At 42.3% G+C, this 15,950-nt stretch overlaps 1 protein-coding gene across 4 annotated transcripts in view; it reads right to left on the bottom strand.

Moving 5' to 3' along the window:
• Positions 1–381: 381 nt before the first annotated feature.
• The window catches only part of KCNJ16 (potassium inwardly rectifying channel subfamily J member 16), a 56,492-nt gene continuing 40,923 nt past the window's right edge, over positions 382–15,950 (bottom strand). For 2 of the 4 annotated variants that reach the window (XM_045986592.1, XM_045986594.1), the window contains 2 exons: positions 4,781–4,924; positions 382–3,970 (listed from right to left, as the gene is read on the bottom strand). In XM_045986592.1, the coding sequence (XP_045842548.1) occupies positions 2,623–3,882 (1,260 nt within the window). In that variant the 5' untranslated portion in view covers positions 3,883–3,970; positions 4,781–4,924 and the 3' untranslated portion in view covers positions 382–2,622. The remainder of the gene's footprint in view (positions 3,971–4,780; positions 4,925–15,950) is intronic. The other 2 variants (XM_045986593.1, XM_045986595.1) reach the window with 1 other exon arrangement.

The raw sequence follows: 15,950 nt of genomic DNA, 5'->3' as shown, positions 1-15,950 counted from the left end.
GAGCACTCAATGGAGAATGCCTTGATGCCACAGTGTGGTTCCCATCTAATTACATCCACTGAATAATTTCATCTTTAGGGACAAAAATAACTGCCACCAGAAAAAAAAGGAAAAAAAATCAGCCTCCCTCTCATCAAGGACTGAGCGTCTGAAACTAGAAATGGAATTTTCTGGGGAGCCTTCTTGCAGAGCTTACAGAAACAACAACTATTAATTCAGATAGAGCTGTTAAAAACCCATAAAAAATGCTTTATGATTCTGCCTACGTTCTAATTCTGTGAGGCAGCACTCTCATTTTTGGGTGCCCTGTACCTGATGCTGACCACGTCGACAAGAGTTTACACTAACCTGAAATATAGGCAAACGCACACAATTTCTGCATCACTTTAAGATCTTTATTATTAAGTAACTCATCAGGGATGTCAAAGTGTGTTATGAGTCTAAACAGAAAATTGAGATGAATGTGACAAGGGAACATGGATTTTACATTCTCTCAGGGTAAGAGGATTTAACCGGTGGAAGCGCATAGCACAGGGAAATGTAATTATTGGATATCGACAGTTCTATTCTGATACTAACAAAACGCGAATCCTGGTTTGGCAGAGTCCAGGAAGCAAAGCGAAATGAAATGAAACTAGAGGTGTGTGAAACAAACTTGGAAAGTCGGGCTGGGGGTGGGGGAGGGCCTCTGGGTTTGTCGCAGTGGCGGTAGATTTCTACTTGGTAGATGGTGGCCTTCTAATTTAGCTGAGTAATTGTTGCTACAAAATCTGAATCTACAAGGCATGTGTAATTTTAAAAATGGGTTTTGCATTTCTGAAGCAGGACAGAAAAAAAAATGCATTCTTTAGATCTCCGATATTAAGCTTCAGGACAGTTTTACAACCTGGGACCTGAACGAATCTCTTATCCATAAAACAACAGGAATAAAAGATTTGCACACATGCATTTTAAAAAGTTACTTCAGTGCTCATGGTCAAAAGAAAGAAAGAGGGAAAGGAAAGGACGATGGAAAAAGAAAAAATAGGAGAAAAACTCTTTACATACCTACATATTTTACTTTGATTGGTAATCGCAGATTCTATGATTCAGTTCAATTTACTTGTAAGCTTTCATTTAAATTGGGGGAGGGGGGCGTTTCCAGAACCAGCAAAAACAATTTATGTGTACATATATTTAAATAAAATAAGCAAAGGAAAAACTGTGGCATATGCTTATTGTCCAACTCAGCAACAGTGTAAAAAAAAAAAAAAAGAAAAAGAAAAAAGAAAGCAAGTAAAGAAACACATTAATTCTGAATGAAGATAACAACTGTTCAATTTATAAAGCTGAAAGTGAGTTAACTAATAGGGAATTGGGCTTAAAGTAATCATGATTAACATCTTTTAACACAGAAATAGAGCATACAAATTTACTTCCCCCAATTTAAGCAATTCCATAACACCTAGCTTTATCTGTTTGATAAGGTGCCTAAAAATCACCTTCATTATATTTCACAAAATCTTCCATTTAAATGATCGTTCCAAGTCAATGGGAGAGTTGCTGAAAAATCTAGAATTCAAGTCATTTATGTCTTATAGAGTGACCAAGACAGAAGACATACTTAACTGCTTCTGGGCACAAATAAATTTCTTTCCCGTTGTTGTCCCCCTGCAGGGGGCAGGTCTCCTCCTGCCCATTCCCCAAAATAATGGCTCCATCCCTTATGTAGCCAGCAAAAGCAGCTGCAGTCCTTCAGGACACAGCACAGTGGCCTGAGAATGTTTCCCACTGCCATCCCTTCACTCATCCCATCTCTGTGATCCCATCTTCGTGCTGTCTTTGGAGAAGACGGGGTTGGGCAGAGGAAGCCCCCTTGCTGGAGGAGCTGGAAATGTCACCGTTGCCTTATTTCTGCTCTTCCACATAAAGGCATCTGCTGCCGTCACTCAGGGTGTTTGAGAGAGAACTACTGTTCTGAATAATGTCAACTTTTCTTCTGCCGTACGACTTAGAAAAAAAACAAAACAGCTTCTAGCGCTCTTCAACCATGAACCTGCCGGAGTGGCAGGTGTCTCTGTCTCACAGTCACTACCTCTTTCTGCCAATACCAAGACACTATGAGGGGCAAACGCCGAGCCTGCCAGGTGATTTCAGTGAAAAATCTCAATGTTAACAATCTACTGGATGCATTTCTTGCCTATCTTGGTTAGAAAGACGTGACGTTTTTCCAGGAAACTACTATCCATGTTGATACATTTAAAAATTAGTTATTCATGCTGGCTGCCTGTCTACCTTATGCCAGCATCCTTCCTTTGTTCTCCTTTACCAAATAGGACACCTGTCACTAAAGATGCAAGTGTGTGATATAAGAAAAGGAGGTGAAATTTAAATTAATCAATGAGGCTCTGAATAGCATCCCTAATACCAAATTTGCTAACACAAAAAAAAAGTTTAAACGATGGGATACTATGTAATTTTTTGATGATCTGTCACCAGATTTAACCTGCTCTTCTTTTCCCCCTATGTCCCTCAAACGTAGCTGTACCATTCCTTAAAAGCCCTGCTTATAACTACTTGCCTTAAAGTGAAGGGCTACAGAGTAAAATGATGGAGTGGTAGCCCTGGTCATCACAATTTGAACTACATTTGGGATTCTACAGAGATTCTATTTAAAGTCAAGACAGCTTTCTGATAAGGTGCTTCCTTACACTCATCCACAGCGGAGGTGATGGTCTCCTCTGGGTTCTCACCACTGCTGACAATGGCAATGGCACTAAACGACCTTCTTCTGACCGTGGTGTCCGACGTGCCAGATCCTCGGACCGGGGGGGCTTTGTCCATGTTGTGGAGCTGCTGGTCTTTCCAGTCCAGCTGTTTGGCGCTACAAAAGGGAGCGTATACCTCAACGCTCCCCTCAAACTGTAAGCAGTTCACTTTGTAGTACTTTCTCTTAACTTCCAGGACGTCATTAAACCTATGGCCCCAGAGAATTTCTCGGGGAACGTAGGAACTTCTGGATTGGTGGGACGTGCCCGTGGAATCACCAGTATAGATAAATGTCACCAAAATCTCAAAGTTATCTTTGGCCACTGCTTTGCGGTCAAGGGCATACAGAGGGCTCTCGTGGTCAATTTCATGAACAATAGTTACCGGTGTGACAAGAATGATCTGGTCGTTGACCAACTTTAGGTCTTTGAATGCCATGGTCATTCGCCCTTCACTGTCTTCTGTGTAGCGGAGAAGTTGGGCTCTCACTGTGCCTTCTACCACATGGTTTGGCCGGAAATCACCAATGCGCCACATGAGGCAAAGCTTCCCATCCCTCATGCCTATGAGGGCAAAATAGCTAAACCGAATGGTTTGGGCTCTCTTTCGAGCGGTTGCCATTTTGGCCAAGGCGGCTCCGATGATGAAGGTGTTTATGATGCAGCTCAGGATGGATTGAAGGATCACCATGAGCACTGCCATGGAGCATTCTTCGGTGACACAGCGGTAACCGTAACCTATGGTGGTCTGGGTCTCAAGGGAGAATAAAAACGCTCCCGTAAAGGAATGGACATTGTCAACACAAGGCGTGATGTCTGGATCATTTAACAGATCGCCATGATGAAAGGCAATTAGCCAAAAGATAGAGCCAAATATCAACCAGGAGAGAATATAAGATAAAGAAAATATTACAAACATATGGCGCCACTTGGTGTCTACAAGAGTAGTGAAAATGTCAACCACATAGCTCCCCCATTCTCCAAAAATGTGCTTGAAGTACACGTTGCAGCTACCATCTTTGTGGAGCAGACGTCTTCTGGCTCTTTTCTTCTCAGCTAGGATGTGCTCTTGGGGGTACCCTGGGTATTTGGGGTCCACGTTTACAATCGGGTAGCTGCTGCTGTAATAGCTCATCCTTTCCTCTGTCCTTCCGGCATCCAGGTGGATTTTGTACAAAGAATAGTTCTGTTGCTATTTGTTGATTTAAGTTTTCAGTTAAAATCTGAAAAAAAGAAAATTAAATACGCCTTAGCTTTAGCTTTTAATTTCCATCTTTAGAGCAATTTGCCAAAGTTGAAGCAATTTCATGCCATCCGAAATGGCGAAGACTTCATTTGAACGACAGAGACACTCAGTATTGATTACTCATTTCAGCGTAGAATTCAACTCAGTCATTATAGGAGCAAAATATGCAATTAGAGAAAATAACATTTTTTATATGCAAAAGCCTTGGGCAAACACTATGATTATCCCAAATGAAGCCTCACTACCTTTCCTGACCTGACATAAACAAAAGTCTTGTTTGTTTTTTTAAGATTTTATTTATTTATTTATTTGACAAATAAATAAATTTATTTATTTATTTATAAATAAATTTTTTATTTATAAATAAATAAATATTTATAAATAAATAAATTTAGTTATTTATTTGACAAACATAAATTTAGTTATTTATTTGACAAACAGAGATCACAAGTAGGCAGACAGGCAGGCAGAGAGAGAGAGGTGGAAGCGGGCTCCCTGCTGAGCAGAGAGTTGGATGTGGGGCTCGATCCCAGGACCCTGAGATCAGGGCCTGAAGGCAGAGGCTTAACCCACTGAGCCACCCAGGCGCCCCCAAAAGTCTTGTTTTTATAGACTCTTCTGGCATGAGGGCGCTTAGAACACAAAGCAATCTTTAATGTTGAAAGGCAAAATAGAATTCAGATATTTGTCTAGCAGGGTTAGAACCCTTCTAACTGTTGAAGTCAGATGGATTTTCTAAGAAGGATGCTAGGAAGGGGTGCCACCTTCACACTGACATGTAACTTACATACTGAATGCCGCAGACCCTCCCCTTCAGCGCCGGTCGTGTCCTCTCTTTCTTCCCAGGAGGTTTCTCTTCCTCGTGTACTTCCCAGGAGAGAACAGAACTGACAGCAACACTCTCTCGGATTCAAGTCCTTTCCCCTAGCTCCTTTAGTTTTAAGAGGGCAAAAAAATGTTCTTAACCCCAGAGGAGTTTTTTTTAAAAAGCAAAAAAACCCAAAAACACACCCAGGTAAGCTTTCAATAAGGTATAAAATTGCTTTTGCTTTTGTCTCATGACAGCACCCTTTTTCTTTCGTTTTTTTTTTTTTTTTTTTTTTTTTTTTTTGGACACTGCCATCTCTTCTCTTTCCCTCTGAATAGAAGCCGAAAATTTGCCAAAGTTCTAATCTCGTTTCCCTCTTAAAGGGAGCATACTACAATTGGACCCTTCTCTCTAGCTCTGCAGTATTCCTGATGCTTTCACAGCCATCCATAGGCAAAATCTTTTTTTTTCCCCTCCAAATTCAATCTTTTAAAAGATCAAGGCAGAACATACAGTTCCTAGTGCTTTTATCATCCCTAGAATAGGTCCGGTGTTTTCCCAGCTCAAGTCTGAAAGTAAGTTTTAAAAATTCAATATTAAGTGGTCTTGAGTTATTTCTATGCAAAAAAAAAAAAAAAAAGTCACTGTAGCCCAATGGTTTAGTAATTATTAGAATATGCTTTCCACACACCCTGCCTGTGCTAGATGAGGGAAGGAAGGATAAGGGGGAGAAAAGAGGTCCCCCTAAAGGATCCAGCCCACGCTGCAGAGAAACTAGTCAGAGTCAATACTGCTGCTGACAGTGAGATCCACCCCCCTTGGAAACTGACTGAGGAAGTTAATCACAAAGCTCTTATCCCACACCTTCCCTAAAAAGGGGAGGAATGGGTTAATTTCCTTCCAGTCAATAGGAATCACTTTTCTTCTTCTCCAGGGATCAGGCCCACTTGACAATAAATACTTTGTTTGATGGACCACTGCAAGGATGAAGTCTGCTTTCAGCCAAAAATCCCGTAAGGCGTGCGCAAGTTTCTGTCTGTCCATCCGCACGCCCCCGCCACTCTGCCCACTCGACCGTTGGATTTGCTTTGAGTAGTTATATCTCTGCCTTTGTCCTCAGCCAGGTTTTGGAGGAGATGGTTGTATAGTTTCAGGATGTGACCCAGGGCTGACAAAATGCTTACCGGAATGTCGGATGTTAAATGGTTCCACAAATTTGGCCCACAACATGTATCATTCTTGTAGGTTCCTGTCCCATTTGTCATCCTATGACCCTTGACAACAACAAGAAGCGGCTCAAGGTTTCTGGGTCTTCATTCTCTCACCCGACCATTGGAGGTATGAGAATGGGACCTATTACAATCAAAGGCCCAGATGATTTCAAATTTAAAAGTAGATTTCGAGATAGAATTGTTTCCTTGTTAAATGCTCCCAACCTTGTTCCTTAAAGGGAACGGCACACACTGTGGGAGTCTGAGAATAAGAAAGTGCAGTTCATAAATCAAGAGCTACGGTGTGACTCTGCTCTTTTCTGCTGCCAGAAGAAAAAAAGAAAGGTTTTTATTTGAAATGGCATGCAGTGTCAATTCTGGTGGTGCCAACAACTGTTATAAACAAACCATTTTAAAAACACCTTCAGCGTGGGCGCCTGGGTGGCTCAGTGGGTTAAAGCCTCTGCCTTCGGCTCAGGTCATGATCCGGGGGTCCTGGGATCGAGCCCCACATCGGGCTCTCTGCTCCGCGGGGAGCCTGCTTCCTCCTCTCTCTCTGCCTGCCTCTCTGCCTAGTTGTGATTTCTCTCTGTCAAATAAATAAAATATTTTTTTAAAAAAGATATGATTGGTCCTAACACTTCATAGTTTCCTTGTTAAAAAAACAAACAAAAAACACCTTCAACGTTATGCTAATTGGGGAACCGATTTTCAATTAATACAAGCCGTAACTGAGCAAATTTGAGAATCTGGAAAGTTTATTTCTGAATAGTGTAATAGATTCAGGGATACACCTTATGGCTGTGAGAATTCTGCCCAAAACCCACCATGCCCTGTGTCCCTACCATGGCCCACCATGTTGAATTGATCATCCATTCATCTCAACTTATCCAGACAAAAGCTTTCGGATTCTGTTCCAGTGCAGACCCTTGATTGATCCTTGATTTTTTCCAACCAGGTAAATGATACACTTTTGAAAAGATGATGGTCTTTAAGCTAAATGCCCGATTTTAACCAAACTAATCATATCAAGTCTTAACCATTTCTCAGATTACCCAATGAGCAAAGAATTTTATGGACACTCTTTTGTCAAAATGACTAGACAAACTGTTTATTAATCCGTTTCATACATTGTGTTCATTTGTACACTTTCCCTTGTTTTGTTTATTTTTTTAAGATTTTATTTATTTATTTGACAGAGAGAGAGGGAGATCACAAGTAGGCAGAGGCAGGCAGGGAGAGAGGGGGAAGCAGGCTCCCTGCAGAGCAGAGAACCCGATGCAGGGCTTGATCCCATGATCCTGGGATCATGACCTGAGCCAAAGGCAGAGGCTTTAACCCACTGAGCCACCAAGGCGCCCCTTCCCCTTGTTTTCTATTAAAAGATAGAGAAGACTGGCCGATTGCATAGACATTCTGTGTGTAACATTGGTGTTACTTAGAATTAAACCCTGGCTTTCCAAGCATCTCCATGCTTTCATAATCATCTTGTCACTTCCCATTCCATCCTGAAAAAGCATTTGCAACCTTCCTGCTTCTGCATTTCTCTTTGCACGCTGTTTTCCTTACCCTCTAGAAATTAGCTATGGTTATTTCATTGAGGATAAAATTCCTTTTTTTATTAAAAATGGGAATCTGAGCACCGCAATGACAAAATCAATATAAAGTGCAGAAGGAAATGCAGAATCTGCAGTTCCCCTTTGTACCAGCGTCAAAGTATTCTGCAGGTGGTTAATGGTCAAGGCAGAAAAAAGACCGTGACTTCGTTGTCATGATAAGGAGTTCTAATATAGAGGTGGCTAGAGTGAGGGGAGAGGCAGGGTCAGCATGGTGCGTCATTTCCCGACATCTCGTTGTACTAACTTCAGACATTAAAAAATAAATAAATAAAAGCTTTTTAATCGACTTGCACTGGTGGGACCTGCTTTTAGTCCTCTAGATCTTTGTATGGATTCGAGAAGAAACCTTTCACGGATTTAGCATGTTTCCTACGGGCTACACACATGACGGAATATTTTCAGCAAAACAAGTGACCCACCTGAGTATCTGTCCTCATCTCTCAGTATGGAAAGTGTCTGAGTCAGACTCACCCATTCGGCAGCAAACCCTCTGTCATTTGCCTATATCCTCTCAAATTCAGCTCTTTATTATAAGCAGAATACTCTCGCGGGTAATTCTTCAAACGAAAACTTTTCATTAGCAGGTTGAAGGTACAACAAAATGGCTAAAACTTTGGAATCCCATGTCAACTTTAAAAATAAAATCTGGGGGCGCCTGGGTGGCTCAGTGGATTAAGCCACTGCCTTAGGCTCAGGTCATGATCTCAGGATCCTGGGATCGAGCCCCACGTCGGGCTCTCTGCTCCGCGGGGAGCCTGCTTCCTCCTCTCTCTCTGCCTGCCTCTCTGCCTACTTGTGATCTCTCTCTCTGTCAAATAAATAAAATAAAATCTTAAAAAACAAAATCTGATCTTCTCTCTAGCATCTGCTTACTATAAATATATTAATAGGGATGCGAATTGTCAGGGTAATTTGAGACACACCACAAATAATGCTCTAAATACCTCTGGTGAAACTCAATTATTCATGCCCAGGGCCTGTGATATTAACAAGTATCATCTTTATCATGTTGCTGATTTATATGAAGTCCTCGGGAATCAAGTTACTTTCCTGGCGACCGTGAGATGAGATAAATTTTAGTGGACACTTGAGAGCTGAGGAGGTAGCGTGTAGAAAGGATGGCCTAGATTCTGTGAGCAGGTCATTGTCTTTGGGGACTGGCTTGGGTGCAGTTCTGTGGTTCGTGGAGGGGCCTGAGCAGGGGGTGGCTGGTGGGTAGCAAGAGGAGATGTAGTCAGATGGCACTTGTGGGTGGGCCCTGGTTGCTAAGGAGGAAAGAAAGAGGGGTGTTAATGGGATAGGACAGAAGAACCCAAACAAGTTGGGGTTATTTTGCTCCAAACCTGTCCCACAACTTACTGCCTTGGAATTAAGCCTGAGCCTTGTGTTGTCTGAAATCGTCATAAAGAGACTCAGACACAGTTAGGTGGAGCTCTTCCTTCAGCCATCGAGCACCTGCTTGCTTCACTCAGCCCACTAGATGCTGCCAAGACGTCTCCAAATAGACCCTGTCTCCCGCATGGCAAACAGTGTTTCCTTTGTTGACATTCTAGGGTGTGCTCGTGTTTCTTCTCAGCTGCTCAGAGCAGGGCTCTGGTTAAGCTGCAGCCTTTGACATCTCTGTTCTCTTCTCCCTCCCAACCCCAGCCTCCAACTCTGGTCTAAGTCCTCAGTGACAAAGACCTTTGCCTCTTTCCTGATATAATTCTACAATTTCTCCTGAAGCAGTTTATGAAAGTTTTGTGCCGGGGCGCCTGGGTGGCTCAGTGTGGGTTAAGAGTCTGACTCTTGATTTCAGCTCAGGTCCTGATCCTCCGGTTGTGAGATCAAGCCCCACCTCCGGCTCCGAGCTGGGCGTGGAGCCTGCTTAAGATTTTCCCTCTCCCTCTCCCTCTGCCCCTCCCTCTCTCTTTCTAAAAAAAAAAAAAGAAAGAAAAAAAGTTTTGTGCCAGTTTATGATAGGGAAGGGACTCTCAACTATATTAACTGTTGAACTGAATCCAGAGGTGGGAAGGAAAAGAAGAAATCTGGTGTTACAGCATTGTGAGTAACTATCTGGAGAGCCTCTTTCTAGCTTATTTTTTTTTCTTTAGTAATATCTACATCATCCTAATCATAAATCCTGCTGCATCCCAAAAGATGCTGTGTTTTATAAAGATGTAGGAAAAATTTAGAGGCTGGGAGTATGTCTCCCCATTTTCTGGTATGTCAAGATCAGACCAAAGTAACAAGAATTATAATTCTACATTATCCTGCCTTAAAAACAAATTGCCTTCATAAGCAATTGTCTGAAATAAAATGTGTCTGGGTCTTGCAGAGAAATCAGGAATTGGGAGGCAGATTCCAGTTCCAGGGCTGTCCCCAACATCCTGAGTGGCTTAGGAAAGTAACTCTTCTCTGAACCTCAGTGTCCTCATGCCTGATACAGGGATAAGAGTACCTATGTTACTGAGTGACAGTGAGTCTGAGTGAGATAAGGAATGGGAAGCCATCTTTCACTGGGCCAAGATCATAGTAATTATTCAAGAATTGTTGCATGAATCGGAATCCTACGAGGGCTCAGTTTCCCCCTCTGTAAAATACCAGAGCATCTGCTTGAACCCTGTCAAAGAGCTCTCCACTTGCATGACACAAGTCCGAAAAAGTGTCTCCCAGTAGATATTTCTATTTAAGCTCAGGGATAGCACCGTTGTTTCCTACCACTAAGCCAGGTGGCCCATTCTCTGTCTCTCCACTAGCTCCCCAAAGCTCTAGGGACCAGATCATTTTGCTTTCCTTTTCACAACCTTCACCAAATGGGACATCCCCTATTCCTTGTTCTCAACACACACGCACGCACACACACCTCCCTCTCCCCTAACACACACACACACACACACACATACACATGCTTTCAACTCATTTTTTAAGATGTATTGCTTAAAAAGAAATTGTATAACTCTTTCCTCTGAGCAACCAAGCTAAAGGAAACAAGCCTGACAAGCTTGGCAAAGTTACCAGGTTAGAGAAATTCACAGGATGGTTATCATGTTTATTCTTTGTCTTAAGTGGTATAGGCACATTTTACGGAGATGGTTCTGAAGGTTTCTCTTGTTCTTATCATGATAATCAGCCCATCCCTGTCTTGGCTGGAGACCAGCCTGAGTTGCTCAGAACTTACTTTGAGCTGTATCTGGGTTGGTTGCAGAAGCTGGGTATCATGAGGTCTTATGTGCTTTTAAAACACAGTTTAATTTCCTCTTGGTGCAGAGGTTCCCCAGGGATCTCTAAAGCTCTCCAATGAGAATTCATTGCTAACTGTTTTCATTCTTGTTTTGTTTTGTCGTTCATTCATTTATTTTTTTTTAATTGAGCCCCTACTGTGTTCCAGAGTCATCCACTTTGGGGACTTAGTAAGAGTCCCACCTCTGTGGAACGTGTCTTTGTGGGCTGTGGAAATGAGCATTAACTCAGAGAACGGCTGGAGGGAGGAGGGAGGTTGCCTTCCGGGCAGGGTGATCAGAGAGCCTTTGGTGAAGGACTTGATCTCTAAGTGAGAGCAGGCTCTTCACTGCTCCTGCCTGTGGCCTTCGAGAAACATGTTCTCAACTCGGGCCTTGTTCTCTGTCCCATTTTGTTTGTCTGAGACGCAGTCACTATCTAGATGTTACTATCTTGCTATTTCCAGGTGTAGTCTGACGGCTGCGCCCTTTGTTCTAAGCTAATTGTAAGGCCTGGTTCTCACAAGAACCTATCATTACAGGAATTCATCTGCATTTTATCATTTGAAATCAGGCTTCCCTGATCAGGTAAAAACCTGGTTTTACCTGGTCTGCATAACACCCTTCTAACTCATCTCTTGCCACTTGCATCCAGAGCCATAATTCTGACCTGAGATGTAAATAACCCTTCCTGCTACCGTGGGTCCCATCCCAGCTCCCTATTATGGTTGGTTCTGCATTAGTGTTGTTAAAGGACAAAAATATGGGGATCGAGGACTTGGATTCTAGTCATGATTCTACCACATCTCAACTGCATCCCACAAATACCTTTCAGCTTCATTTATTTATTTTAAAACATAGGGACAGTGCTTGACCCTGTCAAAACCTTTTGTTAGGGAATAAAGGGCATAATATAAGTGAGTACCCCCGCCAGCATCTTGCAAACTGTCCTTATTTATAGCCTCTGTTTAACCCCTGTTTAACCCTTACCTTGAATACATAGTTCTCTTCTGTTTCTTGCTGTAGCTTATAATACTGGGCCTTAATCTAGTCTGGGAGAGATGGCTGTCTGAGCTACAATCTGAGAAATGAATCCAAGTTAACCAAATAAGAAGAAAGAGAAAAAGAGTTTCCCAGGCGGAGGAACAGCATTTGCAAAGGCCAGGTGACTCAAGGATGCGCAGGGCATGCTTTCCAAAGAACTGAATTTGGGCAATGGGGGGCGGGGTTGGGGTGGGTGGAGAGTGGAAGCTGGGAAGAGAGAAAGCATGAATAAGTAATCTGGGAGGAGAATTTAAGATTTGGGTCTTTTCCCCAAAAGCAATAAAAGCAATTGAAGTGCCGTCACCAAGAGCACAGCATTACATTTCCATTTTTAAAAAGACCACTCTGGGGACGCCTGGGTGGCTCAGTGGGTTAAAGCCTCTGCCTTCAGCTCAGGTCCTGATCCCAAGGTCCTGGGATCGAGCCCCGCATTGGGCTCTCTGCTCAGCGGGAAGCCAGCTTCCCCCCCGCCCCCTCTCTGCCTGCCTCTCTGGCTGTCAAATAAATAAATAAAATCTTTAAAAGAAAAAAAAAATTAAAATTAAAAAAAGAAAAAAAAAAGACCGCTCTGGCGATCCAGCGGGAAATCGGCTGGAGAAATTTAAAAGCCGACGCGGGGAGCAGCCCAGGAAGGCATTTCAATGATCAAGTAAGAAACGATGCTGGCGAGGATTAGGAAGATGCAGTGGAAGTGGGAGAAGCCACTTGGCACCGGTGTGGTTCTTCACCTGCTCCTGGAGCAGCGTCACATGACCTCGGAGGCACCAATTAGAACTTCGCAAACAAGACGGCCTCTAGCGGCAGGGATGCAGGGATGCAGGGATGCAGGGATGCAGGGATCCAGGGATGCAGGGATGCAGGGATGCCCGAGCCTGTTATTGCAGGCAGATACACGGAGTCAAGAGGCTACTGGTGTGGCAGGGCATCTATGCTGCTCCAGAGAAGGGCCCAAGTCGCAGCTCTAGGGGAGGCAGTGCCCGAGATAAGATTTCCATTTCGTCCTGCCCCCTGCTTCTGCTCATATCAGGTTTTCTCTTTTCTCCCTTCCTTTGATGTTATAAGCTACCTGTTACCTTTCCAATAATATTTTTGTCTGCTTGTGATACCCAGGGATAGTTCTCATCACTTGAAAGAGGGAAAATTCAGTTAAAATTCAGTTTCACTGGCATTCTATTTTTTATTTTTTTTAAGATTTTATTTATTTATTTGACAGACAGAGATCACAGGTAGGCAGAGAGGCAGGCAGAGAGAGACGAATGGAAGCAGGCTCCCTGCTGAGCAGAGAGTCCGATGTAGGGCTCAATCCCAGGACCCTGAGATCAGGACCTGAGCCAAAGGCAGAGGCTCTAACCCACTGTGCCACCCAGGTGCCCCTTCACTGGCATTTTAAAAACATCCCCCAGATGCAAGAGTATGATCTAGTCATCACATAACCCAGCAGCGAGTCCTGTGGGCTCACCTTCAAGGCATATCTTAAATCTGATCACGTCTCCTAGTAGTCAAAGCCTCCATGTCTTCAGTGGACCCCTAAGAGATCTTCTCTTTCTACCCTTGTTGTACTTCAATCTACCCTTTCTAAAAATAAAATCAAAACATGTCACTCTCCTGCTTAAAACCCTCCAGTGTCTTCCGAGTCTTCTCAGGGCAATTAGAGGAATTTGCATAATCTGTGTTGTATACAGAGCAGCTACCTCTGACCTCACCCACCTCTAGAAATTACCTCCTACCATTCCCCTTCCCACTCTTCACTCTCTAGAGTCACTGTGTCTCCCTCTTTCACTAACACAAAGGTCCAAAAATTATAGTCTAAGGGCCAAATCCATCTCACTGGTCACTTTCGTAAAGTTTTATTAGAACACAACATTCAGATGATGATTTATAAAATTGTCTGCAGCTACTTACTATCACAATACCACTGCAGACTTGAGTGGTAGCAACAGAAACAATGTGGTTCACAAAGCCAAAATATTTGTGATCTGACTCTTTACAGAAAAAAAAAAAAATCTGCAAAATTCCACTCTCATGAACAAGGCTTTTCCTGCCTCAGGACCTTTGTACTTCCTTTTCTGCCCCTGTGGCTTCTTACCATCCCTGAAGTCTCCTCTTCAATATCACCTTTTCAGAGACGCCATGTCTGATGAGGAGTTAAACGAAAATCCTCCCCACATCCTTATTTTCTGGGTCATAAACATGATTTTCATTTCAAAATGTTTGCCATGACTGGATGATGACTTGTTTGTTGGCTGGACGGCCCCACAGAATAGATTATAGCTTCCACGAAAAAAGAACCCCTTGCCTTCTTTGCCACTGTATCCCCAGCACCAGAGAAACACATGGATTTCAGGTACTCACTGAATAGACATTGAAGGAATGAGCTAATACATCCTTAATGAGATTTTCATCCCGGTAAAAAAATCAGTAAAAGAATTTAGCAATTCCTAGAATTGTTAAAACATCAATGCTGACAGTTCTGCAAACATCAGCTCTGGGTTCCTTCATTTACCTTGCCTCTCCCCTGTTCTAGCCACCAGTTCACACATAGTTTAAAAAAAAAAAAAACTGTTTACTTCAGGTTAGTAGCTTCCCTAGTATGATAATTCCCGTGATCGTGCTACAGAACTCTGGAAATCTAGAGTTGGGAAGGATAATGCGCTTGGCACTAAGAAGTATTTTGTCAAGTTTATTAAAGCAACAACTGAATTATGAGCAATGTGGTACTCTCAACACTGATGCATGTAATTATATCGTCATGTTAAAGATATGCTCAAATATAATATATGTTGTACTATTTAATTTGAGCTGTTTCTGGAGATAAACGGGCATGAAGTGACAATAGTCAAGGGGTTTGCTACAGCCTCTAATCCAAAAACTCCATCTGTGGCAGTTTATCCTAAAGAAATTCTCTTGGATGAGCACAGCCATTGTGACTAGTGTAGCTAATTTGTGCAACTATTTGTAGTAGCAAATTTTGGCCATGACCTTGCCCTCTAATAAATGTGGGATTGTTTCATAGGTAATGGTACAATCAGAACATTACTCGTTACTTTTAACATAGCCATTAAAAGTGCAGGAGTGGAATGAGAAACAACTTGAAACATACCGTCAGGTGGAAAAAATAAAACAGGGCTAAAACAAAACAAAACAAAAAACAGCTTGCATTATATATATATATATATATATATATATATATATATATTAATAACAGACAGAATGCTACATGACAGAATGTCAATTGTAGCCCTCTCTATTTGGTCTGATTATTTTTTGCTCTTCCTTTTTCTTCTTTTTCCTTATTTATATTTTACAGTGAGCATGCGTTGCTTTAGCAAAGAGGAAAAAAACAGGTAATTTCAGTTGGTACCAATTCTGAGTCTCCACAAAGGGAAAGCAAACCAAGAGCAATCTAAAAGCATTTATTAGGGCCTTTAAAAGGCAACTATAAATAGCCCAGAGAGGCAGACAGTCCTACAGACGTTTAAAGTCAGACATGGATGCTGTAATTTTTGCTGGAACAATTCACAGAAACAAATATAGTGACATTTAATTCATCTAAGTAAAACCAGATCTCATTTAAAACAAGGGGGGGTTGGGATGGAGAGGGAATCGGGTCAGATTTGGCCACTGGAGACCAATTGCAGAATTCATGAAAGCAGTTGGTAACAAATCAGGGATACATAAAGCAGAGTTAAAATTAAACAGGGATCAGATGCAATCCTTCTTCTCAGTGCCCCCTTTTCTCCCTTCCCCATTCCAAAACATATTAAACTGTTAATACCTTCACTTCTTGGCTGGCTGTCCCAAAGTCTGTTTTAGGCATCTTTCTTTTATCTTAATATTTTCAATAACTTTGGAAAGAAAATGTTAAAAGTTATGCTATTTTGCAACTTTTACTACTTTAAGGCCTATGTTGTTAGATTTTAAGGCCCAGGAAAATGGTCGTTTGAAATGGGTGGATTTGAGAAGGGAGGTCAGATGTTTGTGACGTAGATTTGCCTAAATAGGCGGCCATAGCCAGTTCTTAATAACTCATTTTCATGAACTCCAAAACCTCATTAAGACACCTCGCCAAGCAATA

Source organism: Meles meles, chromosome 18, assembly GCF_922984935.1.
Source record: "Meles meles chromosome 18, mMelMel3.1 paternal haplotype, whole genome shotgun sequence".
NCBI classification, from domain to species: domain Eukaryota; kingdom Metazoa; phylum Chordata; class Mammalia; order Carnivora; family Mustelidae; genus Meles; species Meles meles.
Note: the sequence above shows the minus strand (reverse complement) of the source record. Positions and strands in the feature narration are given on the sequence as shown.